We start from the raw sequence: 12,952 nt of genomic DNA, 5'->3' as shown, positions 1-12,952 counted from the left end.
TGCCAACTAGCGCATCTTGGGATATATAACATATTTAAGTAAAAGAGAATGACTTTTGAAAAGCATAAACTGATCAATTATATTTTTAATCCAATTCATTGTTTGACCATCTGACTACTTGTAATTGTCGTTGGATTAAAAATGAACATTTATGATTATAACAATTATAAAATACTATAAATATTTTATTGACACAAAGTCATCAACGATTAATTGTTAAGGCCCAATACAGACAGTCGTTACAAATATAATAAACATGGTAATTCATTATTCAAATAATATGGTAATTGAAACATTATTTTATAATATGTATGTATATAGTTATATCATGTTGAATTATATGAAGCACGCGGAAGAAGAACCATGTGTAAAAAATACCCAGAGGCGGTTCCAGACACATTCCACTCGGGCTTCCTCAGGAAAAGGAGATTCTAGGACGCTATTTGCAATTTTTTTCCTATTTTACACATGACAAACTTTCCAATAAAAAACTGTTTTGGGCAGAACATCTAAATACATCAACATAATATCATAACTCACTTGAAAAGAAAAATATGATGATTGAGGGTTTTTACGGTCTTGACTATCCTTACGGATCTTGCATGACCGCCCCTTACGGAGATTCTGTTAGTAGATGTCTGTTAGTAGTTGGAGGTAGCGGAGACCAGCCTTCGGGATACCTGACCGAAGAACTCAGTCAGAGTATGTCCTACCAGCGACTGGACTGCTGTATCGACGCTCTGGCCTACTCCCAGACCCCACGTGGATCCGAGAGTGTTTCCCCACTCTAACTATTTGGGAGTACGTCAACGTGTAGAGTGAAAGAAAATTACTGTTCAAGAAGATATTTATTCCCTCATGTGTTTCTCTGTTCGAAATTGTTCTTAACGCTTTGAAATCTAGAAATCGATATTTGTATTGTAGTAAAATATGTTAAGTTTAGACAAATATAAGAAATATTCATTCAAGAGGTTGTTGCACTATTTTTAAAACCCTCTTGGTCGCAAAACGAAATTGCATTCTTTAAATATTGCAGTTCCTAGTTTGCGTATCCAGTATTCTTCTCTCTCCGTACGGCAGTTTTAACTACAATGGATGGTATATTTTTTCTAGAATACGAAGTTTCAGAGAGTGGTTTGAATGATCTTATTGATTGAAATTTTGATAAACTTTGTTAAACTGTCGAGAATCACGAATCTCCGAACGATGACCGCACATTCGTTGTTTAATCTTTTTTTGTGTTGCACTGACATATACTAGACCGCATAAGCTGCATTCTAATCCGTAGATTAAGTTGGTCGATTTGCGACTTAAGTCATCATGACTTCTTGTGTAAAAGTTTGTTTTGTTTTGTTTTTGATTTTATGAGGGCACTAGGAAAAATCGGTTATCAGAATGTTGCATGTTTCATGTTTTGCAATTTTTAATTCCACATTTTGAAATTGTACATTGTGGTTCATCATCGTTGTATTCAAGTATATCATTCAAAGTGGTTTACTTAGAAAAATATGACGATCTGAATTTTTGTACCGGAATAAGTAGCCAGTAATCGAATTAAATAAGTTCGAAACAGGAAGATGGTCTAAGATACCAAAAGATAAGAGAATATGTCATCTTTGTGGGCAAGGAATCGGAAATGAATTCAATTATTTCTTTTTGTGTCAGCATGAAAGTATCAAAGAAATTCGTGATAAATATTTACCAAAATATTATACTATAAATCCGCAGATGTAGAAGTTAACAAGTCTTCTTGAATTTTGCCATAAAGAACTGTATATTAATTTGGCATAATTTATTAGAAATCTTGCTAAATTGCTGGGAAAACCAATCTTTTCTCCGTTAGATACTTTATATCTTGATACTGTGTTGTGCATTATTTTTATGTTTGTAATTATTGTATGTATAATTGTATGATTTGTATGCTATGATAATGTCCTCTTGTATACACCTATTGTGTCTGAGGTTATCAATAAAATTGTTTTGTCTTGTCAAAAACAAAAAACAAGAACAAAAAACAAAACAAAAAAAAAACAAACAAAAATAAAAAAATAAAAAAAAAACCCAAAAAACGGACAGACAAGTGACTGCAATATAGCCCACCCTAATTATTGAATGTATTAAAAAAATCCTGTGTATACCATACTGTACTATGTAAACCATTGCTTATCAAGCTGAAGCACAACCCTATACTGAATTAGACTAAAATACCTCTGTTTTCTAAACAAGAAACATCTAAATATATTGGAGCATTGTGTTATAAAAATGGATAGTCCGAATTACCTCTGACCCTAATATTAACCACTCTATTTTTTTTGCTGAATTCTGTGAGTAACCAAATAAAAAGTGGGTAGTTTCAGGGTTAGAGGAAATTTGGACTAAAAAAGGCCTCTAATTGAGACTGGGAGGTTTTAAATTGGCATTTCTGTGGAACACTTTAAAGAAAATAACTTATCTGAACGATAGTGAATAAGAAATGGTTAGTTTTGCACTAGATCAGTGGCAGATCCAAGGAGGGGGGCGCTTCGCCCGGGACCCCCTTGAAAAAAAAATGTTGAAGAATCGTGTGTGTTAAATCATGAAAAACACTCACTTCGTGATCCTCACCGGTAATCCTGTGAAGAATTTTTTTTTTGGCCCCCCTTACCTAAAACTCTGGACCCGCCACTGTAGATATACCCAAAATACGTTTGGTGGTGCACATTGTTAATCAACTATTTGTTTATTCAGCAATAAGCGTGTTAATATACAAACACACAAGGTGTCCAGACCCGTAGCAAGAATGTTTAGGGGGAACGGAAGGAGGGTATTTTGGACAAAATTTTCTAAAGCTTCACCAATTTTAAGCTCGTTTTCAACAGTTCAGTTTTTAACACGTTTTTTCTTCGGGAGAGGGGTATAAAACCAATATGGTATGAAATATAGTTTTGTGGAATTTTGAGTACGACTGCAGCACTCGATTTTAACTTTGTTCAAGGATAAAGCCTGAGAACATCTCAACTGAGATAAGCGAATATGAGAATCAGAGGAAAGAAACGCAAAATATAAGTATATATGCCACCATTGACCGAGTAGTCAAGAACCAATCCATATAAAATTCATGCACAGCCAATGTCAGAGGTGAAACGAGGGAAAAAACGAACAAACGATGCCTTTGTTTGTTTACATACCACATGTTCTTACGTAACTATTATTATAGTCCTATGTATACATCTGTTTTTCGAAGAAAATAATACGTTCATCTCTTTCTAAAATCAACAAAATAAAAAAACTATAGTCCTTACAAAGTGAAAATTTGTGTAAGTGCAACAACCTAATAGCAAATAAAGGCAAGATGTGTGGTATGTATAAAGTGTTAATCTCTGTAAGAATCAGGCAGTGGGTGAAACATGGTATGAAAAAATCCACCATTTTGAAAGTTTAATATGACTAGTTGCAACATCAGAATCAAGGAAAACAGACAAAATTATATTGAAATGCACTGAAAAAGAACATTTGAAGTGCAGATAACTATGTCAAAAACTTCGTTTTTCTAACATTCTATTGAACAATTTCTGAGCAAAGCCAGTGATGCAGAGATCAAATATTGGTCTTTTCAAACAGAGAAAGTATCTTTGAGTGCATGATATTACATTGTCAGAACGGTGGGGTTTGACATACATGTTTCAGATTTTTCCCATCTTGCCTGATTCTTACAAATACTTACACTTAAATTGTTTCTGAATTAGAATTAGTAGTGAATTTTGTGGGTGTTTGACACGCATGTGTCACCTATTGCTTGGTGCTTAACAGACGGCTACTTAACATCGAATATCAAAACCAATTATACGTGTATATATGCTCAGAAAGAGAGAGGATTTCAGTAGCATAAAATATACATACTTCAATTATATTTACTTTTAATTTAAAACAATTGTTAAAAATGAAATTAAAAAGAAATATTACGACAAACATATGTATGATTTTTTTTATCAATGCACACACAAAGTTTAACCAACGATTTACAAATAAATCGACAATAAGCCGACGAAAAGTTTTAGATACATTCATCTGATATTTGTACCTAAAGCACTTGAAGAAAAAAAACCGAAATGAATTTATATACAAGAACAATTACGGGGTTTGTGGTTTGCATAGGAAATGAATAACTCTGAGGTGTCCCAAGATTTTGAAAAGGGAGTCTCAGAAAAGACGGTTCCAGGCAATTACTTGCTCATTTTGCCAAAACATTTCACAAAATTCAAACAAAATTCTCACAAAATGGGGTCCAAACCTCCAGTACCAAACCTTAACCTGCAGGTCACTGTAATTATTCTGCAGTTTACTGCAGTATATAAGTGAAGCTGTCAGAAACATATATAAATGCAGTTACGGTCAAAAGCATGAAACTTGATAATTGATCGATGAGAAACTTGGCAAGACAATATACTGCATACGAAGTCCTGATCCGACATGTTTCCTTTAGTGTCTACCTAGGAAACATGTCAGATCAAGACTTCGTATGCAATACATTGTCATGTAAAACCGAGTACTCTCTTATCAAAGAGGAACTTGAACAATTCAGCCTGAACTGCGTTAAGCTAGTGTACAATTCTTGCAGACGACTGTTCGGTCCGTTAAAGTGATTTATATTAACATATTTCATATCTCCCCCGTGCTAAATTAGTTAATTAAATTTCTCCTAGCATGTAAGGAAAACAAAATGAACTGAACTGACACTTAAGATGGATCTTGGAATAATACTTATTGTCATGTACACATCATATTGAATTCACTTTCTTTTAATTTCGTATAACCTTAAACGCAAGAAACAGCATCTACGGGCCCTGAACATATCATATTTAGGAATTTATCACAGAAAAAGAACAATATCAAATCAACGTTTTCCTTCCTACGAACATAACGTTTTTCAGAAGTCATCATCATCAGACGACGATTCTGAATCATTGCTCATTTGTCGTCTGCGCTCTAGAAGACCACGAAGCTCTTGAGCAACATGACCCAAACGCCTTCCCAAATCGCGAACTTCTTGTAGTTGCTCTTGTCGACGCCTTTCACGTTCTTGTTGGAAGTCGGCTATGTCTCTACGCCCGCGTTCTAATTCAGAAGCGAAGGCCGTCATCATAGAATCTAATCGATCTCTGCTATCTCGTAACCTGTCACGAATACTGACGTGCTGAGCTTGACGACCGCCATTTTGAATGTTTGTACCAACAGTACGTCGAGTTGTATTTTGTGATCTACCATGCAATTGAGTGTTTCTCCTCTCAGTCTGATTAACAATACTAGGAAGGGTTGGTACACGTCGCTGACCTTGACCTTGGCCTTGAGGCCGTGCCGATGGGGGTCTTGGAGTGAATGGGGAACTTTCTACTAAAGTACTCGTTCCTCGTGATGTATTCGTATTCTGGCGCCGTACAACGCTATTTGGTCTCGTACCTCTCGTGGACCGGGGTGTTAATTCACTTGCGTTTGATCTTCTGTCAGTTAGTGCAGGTAGGTCATCGTCTAATCGCTCTCTGTTTGTCGGTCTATATGGAAGACCAGTTCTTGTGTAAGTCGTGTGCCTGTGTGAAGTTAAGAGTTTTAGAGGGCCTTTCCAATTGCACGATTTTAATGCACACTTAACAGTCTTATTACCGATTTTCTCATCAAGTTCATGACATTTTCTGTAGACACCCTCAACGCGACAGACAGGACAGCGTCCATGATTTTGTTGATATGAACTGTTGGACCATGTGTAAATGCATGAATAACAGTAACGATGGCTATTCTGACACCTCTGGGGCTCTTTGAGAATCTGGTAGCTACAAAATAAGGATAAGCATTTTTCAGAAAAGATATGTTCTAATTACTTTTTTAAAGAAACCAACAACTTGATATTAATACAACTGAAAACTAAACAAATCGAGAGAACAGTAATAACGTTAAGAAACAAATAAGACAATTAGCTATTCTTATTAGTTACATTATGATAATAAGGTATTTATTAGTGTGTCAAAGCGATGCCTGCTTCAAATTCTTCATTTAAATAATTCTACAATATTTACTTATCTAGAGGGCATTGTCATGATCAATTAACTGTTAAGGGGACAGTGATATTCACTGAAACTTTTTAAGGCCTCGTCATTATCAATATTTTTTTCGATAATGTCCTCTACATAAGCAGGAATTGTGTTATTGTTTGCAATGGGAAGTGATATTACCTAACTACAATGTATTGTATAATTAATCAAATTTCTGAAGTTTTTCTTTAATTAGTTGCTATATATATATTTATTATTGATACTTATGACTTTAAGTCTCCGTCCCTTTTCTGGACTTGCTTCATGTTTCTAACAATCTACTTTAATGATAACTTTGGATAAATCCATAGAATAAGACTGAATGTTCTTTCCAAAATCATGTTTGTCGGGCAAGTGAAGGAGCGACTATATCGGAAATAACAGCAACGAAAAGAACAGGGGAAATCACCATGTTTTACAACCATATTCTGTGTCAGTGTATTAATAACAAGTGGTTACTGTATTTGACAAGATAAGCCAAATATCTTTTTATGTATAGTAACCTAGCGAACATTAAGAACTGTCCAACCAAAGGTTCGATTTTAATCACCTTTCCATGAAAATGGCAAAATGTGCATCGAAGAAATAAAGTTTCTTTGGACAATCAACATAAAATCCAGAGCACAAAAAGGTGCATTCAATCTAATGACATAGTAATTTCAGATCAATTTATTTACAATCAATAAACTGGCGATAACAGTAAAATTCTACAGATTTCCCCTAAGATCAATACAATCGTCCGTCTTTATTTTGTGTTTTATAACATATTTAGTAAACAATATGACAATATTTATATATAAACATGTACCTTCCATATAAAAATTAAGTGTAACACGTACATGTATTATTTTAAAATCTGAATGCCCCCTCCCAAAGCAGTGACAAACTGATCACGTACGTTAAGACTATTCAGTTCCAACATAGTCTTAAGCGAAATTAAAGATTCTAATTTTTAATAGAAATGCATTGTTATATAAACAAACACATATGGATCATTAAATGTGTCAAAGAAAAAAAAAAACACACAAAGAAAAAAATACTACACATTGTTCGTGCCACATTAAATGAAACTTAATCATTTGAAGGTCAACACGCCTTTTCTGGTACATACAGAAAATTGAACATTTGCCTATCCATTAAGGCTTCATACATTCAATCGGTTTCCATGTCAATAAACGATTTATGTATGGTGGGTTCAGGGAATGTGCAAAAGGCAGTGACAGAATCTGGGGGACCGGGGGATTGGAACCCACCGCACATCCTTTTGTTTGAAAATTTGCTTAATGAATCATGGTTTTAACACAATTACAGAACGGGTCAACTGTTATGCAATACTAGTCAAAAGGAAAAGTCAAAGGAAAGTCCGTATTACAATTGGCAAGGTAAAACCCGAATGTTGGATACCACAGCAATGGTCCTGACTTGGTACAGGCATTTCCCATGGAAATGGTAGGTACATAATTCTGACCAAAAAAATGAATAAATAATAGCATAAAATGGGGCTTTATCTGGAACCCCCTTATCCAAATCACCGGATACTACCTACACCACTTGTCATTATACCGATATGGTAGTAGTTCTATGCTTACATTATGAGCAACCCTATCGCTTGTCGTTCATTCAAAAGATGAAACGAGAAATTGAGTCTTTCTGTTGTCATAAATTTTGTATCGTTTTGCTTTTCATTTTAGAATAAGTCTTCTTATTAATAATATCCGACGTATAAGAAATCAAGTGCATTTATTCTATTTAAACATTAATTATTATAATCTAAGGTGGATCGAACGGAATTTTACTTTAGACCTTAAACTGCTATGGTCTCTTAGTTCATGTTGCAAAATACATTCAGCAAACATCTCTTTATTCAATTAGAAAAAAGGGGGTACATATATATATATATAAGGAAGTAAAATACCATCGAAGCTAATGAGCATTTTAATTTATCAGAGTTTTTCCTGGCAAAAAAAAATGAAAATTGTAAAACTCGTATACATACATACCATATAGAACACTCAAACTCTTCTTTTTCTTCCTCGGTCAGGTCAACAAATATGTCCTCATTATAACCCCCTGCTTTAAGCCGGGGTTTAGGTTTTGACAGGTGTAGTAGTACCTCCAACAGCCCTATAAGGGGCTGGACATCCGTCATCGTACCTCCCAACCCCGTACGTCACATGGGGGTTACAATAATTACGACATAACTTATTTTTCACAAAAACAGAGACGAGGAAATCCTCATTCTCGTTGGCATTTGTCCCAGGCGTCTATGGTTTCTTTACAATTTAAAGCGACATCTGACGGCCATTTACCTGACAAGGTAGGTATACCTTTGCGTCATTGATCTTTTATTGGTTAAACCTGTGTTTTTATTGTAAAAGTCAATACACATTTCTAGCTGTGTAAATAAGTCCATAGATCAGTATTATTAAATAGGTCTATATTGAATAAAGATTTTCTTTCACAAAGACTATTCAGGATTATGAATTGATTCCTTTTCTATAAATATATTAGCATTTCAATAGAGTATTATTATAATACCTCAAGTATAGGAAGCATTCATTTATAACTATAATACTTGAAGTTGTTATATAACGCTTTCGCCCCTTTGAAGCACCATAAAAGACAGTGTTCGATCTATATAAACTTTTTCCCATCCATGCATGAAGCTTGTATCTCCGCTTCTTTCATCATCGGAAATTGGTGACAAAATTAAGGCACCGTCTGAGATATGCCAGCTCAGTACTTATTTTTACTTATATAAGCCTCAGCTGTTATTTTTCCTCTCTTGTTCATAGTCCTGGGGCAGATGTAGTGGGTTATGATAAGGAATGCGATCAAGAAATTTATATAAAAATAGGAGAATTCGTAGCCCCCGCTGTCCCCGCGGAACTCTCCCGGATCCGCCACTGGGGTCCTCCGTTCCACATACATATAATAAGCCGGCAATCACTGCTAGTCAATACGGTTTTAATGCCACGTGTCAGTGCCCCCTAAAAGATAGGCGTTACAGAGACCATTGTAAATACCAATTATATACCAGTAAGAAAATATGAAAAAATAAAGTAAAAATTGAAAAATAAACGATCGAGTAAAATGTATACCAAACTTTACATCCTGGACTAAAGTGTTTTAAAGCGAAAATTTGTTGCTAACTAGAACTAATACATGTATGCTTTAGCTCAGAAAAGGATACCACACAGAATAATGACATATAATTATGCACAGTCTAATTTACTTTCTAGGATTTACCAGGACTTTTCTAGGATCATATGAGCTGATTGTAAAGTTCATGTTATGCTAATGGAAACTACATATTCATTGAGCCAAAAATACAAATTGCAAAAGGCAAAATGATTTTAGCTGAATAATTAATCCAGTTTATCAATAAACAATTGAAACCGTTAAGAATCCGTCTACAGTAAAACCTGTCTAAACCGAACTCCTCTTATACTTTAAAATTTGTTCGGTATAGATAGATGTTCGGTTTCCCTTGTTAAAAATACACCCGAACTAATGTAATTTAGAGCGAATTTTTAAATACGTGTGAATTAGACAGGTTTTCGGATTATTCAAGGTTCACTTTAGACAGGTTTCACTGTATGATGGTTTAAAAGAAGTCCGTGCAAACATATACAACCTGCTTTATAAGCGGAAGTATGATTACATTAACTCTTTTAGTTTCCTTTTCGATATTATTCGTTGTTTTTTTTTTATTACGTTTTCATTGCTTTGAGCTGTAACGTGCTGATGGTGGCCCGAGATAATTATTTACTCCTGATTTTTAATAATTACTCTTTGAAAGAATTGAAGTTATCTTATTTTTCTTTCGGACTATAGAAAATATTTCATATACATTGTATATCGTATATTTTCATAACAATATGTAACCTAACTTCCAAGCTTAGTTAGGTTAATTTGGTCGACTTAAATTCTGGATAGTATACACAGCCGTAGCGATAGGCATCACACGATATTTGTGCAATTCATACAGTCTGGCCTTAGAATGGAATAATGTCACTTTAAAATAATGCCATCATTTTTAATATTTAAAAAAATCTCGACGTTGTTATAGTCCACAAAATCTCGACGACCGCAATCATGAATTATCATGGTGTGTCCACTTCGTATACCTTCGGACGTGTAGGGTGTAGGGTGTATGGTGTTTCTATGCTGGTTTGCGTTGAAATCGAAGTCGTTCCACCAACAGACTCAAAATCGCACCAAGACGATACGTTAGTTTTTTTTTTGTCAATGAAGCTACGACAGTGGCCGAAATTAACCTGGGCATCACATGAAAATCTTGCTAAATATCATAATTTGCGGTAGCACTCACATACACCCGCGATCAATAACACTGCTAATGGAAAAGAGTGAAGCGTGAAATGGAAAGGAGTAAAAATAACAATGAAAGTGATAGTTAATCAAACAGCATACAAGGGAAATTTCGCATCTTCCATTTTATTTGGAAATCCGTGTAATATTTACGCACTATTTAATGACTTATTTCTTCGGACTGTTGATCACGTGCTGAAAAATTGTTACAGTTACCGGCCATCTCATGCGTATTAATATCTCACGTGACCTTAGCAGAAAAGTTTCTGAAGCTGAAGGGGACGCCAAACGGGAAATAGTTTGATTAAATAAGGTGGGTTACTGCACGAAAGCACCCACTAATGTAGACACAATTCTTTCATTACAGATACTATTTGCGAACAAGTTTTGATTATCTTGAGGGAAAGAATGGATATTTTTCTCTGTATCTGTAGCCCCCGCTAGCACCCTCGCGTCATCCCGCCATCTTGAATTTCTCCAGTTGAGCATCATGACAAATCTAAATATATTCTTTAATTTACCAGACAATTTTTAGATGTAGACTTAAAATAGCTAAAATAGTATTTGAGAGACAAAGTTTTATATATTTTAATATTGAAGGGAAAATGAATCCATTTTTTCTGCCAGTCAACTACAAAGTACAGTACTTTCGCGTCACCCCGCATGCATCTCAACAGACGAGCATCATGTCAAATCTTCTGTATTTATCCTGTTTAATTTTTTTATAGCATTGATGTACAATATTTGTAAAATCTTCTTTGTACTCTGTTAGTTAATGATAAATAGGTATGAATCTATCATGAGCTCATAGTCCTGATAATTTACTCTTTTTTGCTGTGTAATGTATAATTATATTCATGTTACAAACTTAAGAAGGTTTAAACTTTTTTAATCAATTTATAATTACGCAAAAACAGCTAAAGTATAGGTATTGCATGCTATACATACATTGTATGTACCAACAAGTACTTGGAATATGTATTCATTTTCCGACGCAGTTATTTCCAGAATGAAATGTAGAAAATCATAAGTAAAAAGAACAAATTTTACTGCGTTGGCTATCTTTTTTTCTGAAAGATAAGACTTTACAATGTGCTACTTGCAAACAGTACAAAAACCTAGTTTCAGTTGATGTATTCATATCATTGTTTGTCATCTTAATACATATACACATATTTACAATTAATAACACATGTTGAAAACTCTGTAACGTACTTGTTTTTGTCTAAGTTTAGAATAGATAGTAAAAATGTTATTTAGCAAAAGTTTTCAGTTTCTGTTTCTTTAGAATATTTTGACAGCACTGCATTTAATAGGGATGGGACTTGCTAGTTTTAGCCATTAAACAAATATATGGGTCCATTAGTACTGAAAGATACAAATTGTTTGAATGACATGAAAATACAGACTGTTTCTATCACAATCTTTAATACCCTTTTTGCGTCTCTCAGGACTGTTCCATTTTAAGGCTCTGTTAGTAACTCTATTTAGTAGAGGTAAAAAAACCTTGTTTTTGGGTGAATTACTATGTTAATGCTTTGGTCTGATTGTATGGTCATAATTCATTTTGAAAGTAATTAGACACTAAAAATGGCAAATTTACATGCTTTGACACAGGAACACAGGATTCAACAGTGGTTTAACTAAAGAGTCTTTGTCCATGCATGAATAGAAGAGTGAATTAACATGTATATCTTTAAATGTGTATCGTCAAATCTGTGTTTGTGAAAAGCAAGAAAAGGTTGTGAGTCATTTTCCCCCATTCGTCTTGTCAACTCAAGAAACCATGGCTGCTCAGCTAATAAACGATCTTTGAAAAAATATTCTTCTAAAAGAAAGAATGGTAAAAGTATTACTTTCCATAGTTTAAAATATTACAACCCTTTTTTATGAGTAGAAATGTGATTGTGCAGTATGTTTGTTTGTTTGTTTGTATGTTGGGGTTTAACGCCCGAGCAGGAATATTTCAGCTATATTCAGGCGATGAACATGAAGTGGATGATAAAAAGAAATGATGATGAAATGAAAAATGGGAGAATACCACAGTAGGGTTCTTTATAACGTGCGAGGAACGTGGCATTTTCCCAACACGGTGCACCACTATGGTTTGCGGTCAGGTTATCCGTATTATAGCTTGACGACCCCAGCATGTAACACGCCAGGGGTACCCCATTCCACCACCTGGGGCACACAACTCAGTTGCTCTGTGGGCTGAGCGCCCTAGCCCCCAGCTAAGGTTCTGAGGACCATTTAGTCGCCTTTTACGACAAGCTTAGTGGGTTGTGCAGTATGAAACAGAGCAAAATATGAAGGTTTCATTGACTCAGTACTTCAGTACTTTAATTAAGCTAGCTAGTTCTCTTTTCGTGGAGTTAAGGTTGTTCATATACATTTTGTAAATATTTTTAACCGTCTTTTTTAAACATTTTCTTTTGTTGTATATACCGTAGCATTTTCGTTTCTTTTTTATCATTGCCCTAAACTATGATTATGCACACTTTAAAAAATGAATTTGTGAATACGCAAGTTATGCATCCCATTAAATAAATTATAACCAT

The 12,952-nt window shown here is 34.6% G+C and overlaps 1 protein-coding gene across 1 annotated transcript; it reads right to left on the bottom strand.

Moving 5' to 3' along the window:
* Positions 1 to 3,879: 3,879 nt before the first annotated feature.
* Positions 3,880 to 8,377, bottom strand: LOC148628322 (uncharacterized). The gene is made up of 2 exons (XM_088586052.1): positions 8,063 to 8,377; positions 3,880 to 5,804 (listed from the first exon to the last, which is right to left on the bottom strand). Exons 1-2 carry the CDS (start codon positions 8,209 to 8,211, stop codon positions 4,907 to 4,909), a joined length of 1,047 nt encoding a protein of 348 aa, XP_088442178.1. The 5' UTR covers positions 8,212 to 8,377; the 3' UTR covers positions 3,880 to 4,906.
* Positions 8,378 to 12,952: the final 4,575 nt, after the last annotated feature.

This window comes from Perna viridis, chromosome 1, assembly GCF_037379345.1.
Source record: "Perna viridis isolate PV_CMFRI_1.1 ecotype Kerala chromosome 1, ASM3737934v1, whole genome shotgun sequence".
Lineage (NCBI taxonomy): Eukaryota > Metazoa > Mollusca > Bivalvia > Mytilida > Mytilidae > Perna > Perna viridis.
The sequence above is the reverse complement of the archived record's forward strand: the minus strand, read 5'-3'. Positions and strand labels throughout refer to the sequence as shown.

What these genes read in the sequence shown, in the direction of transcription:
- LOC148628322 (XM_088586052.1), bottom strand. Translation starts at nt 8,211, where the DNA reads ATGACGGATGTCCAGCCCCTTATAGGGCTGTTGGAGGTACTACTACAC. An exon ending in GAGTTTGAGTGTTCTATATG is followed by an intron (nt 5,805 to 8,062) that starts GTATGTATGTAT and finishes CTTATTTTGTAG; the next exon opens with CTACCAGATTCTCAAAGAGC.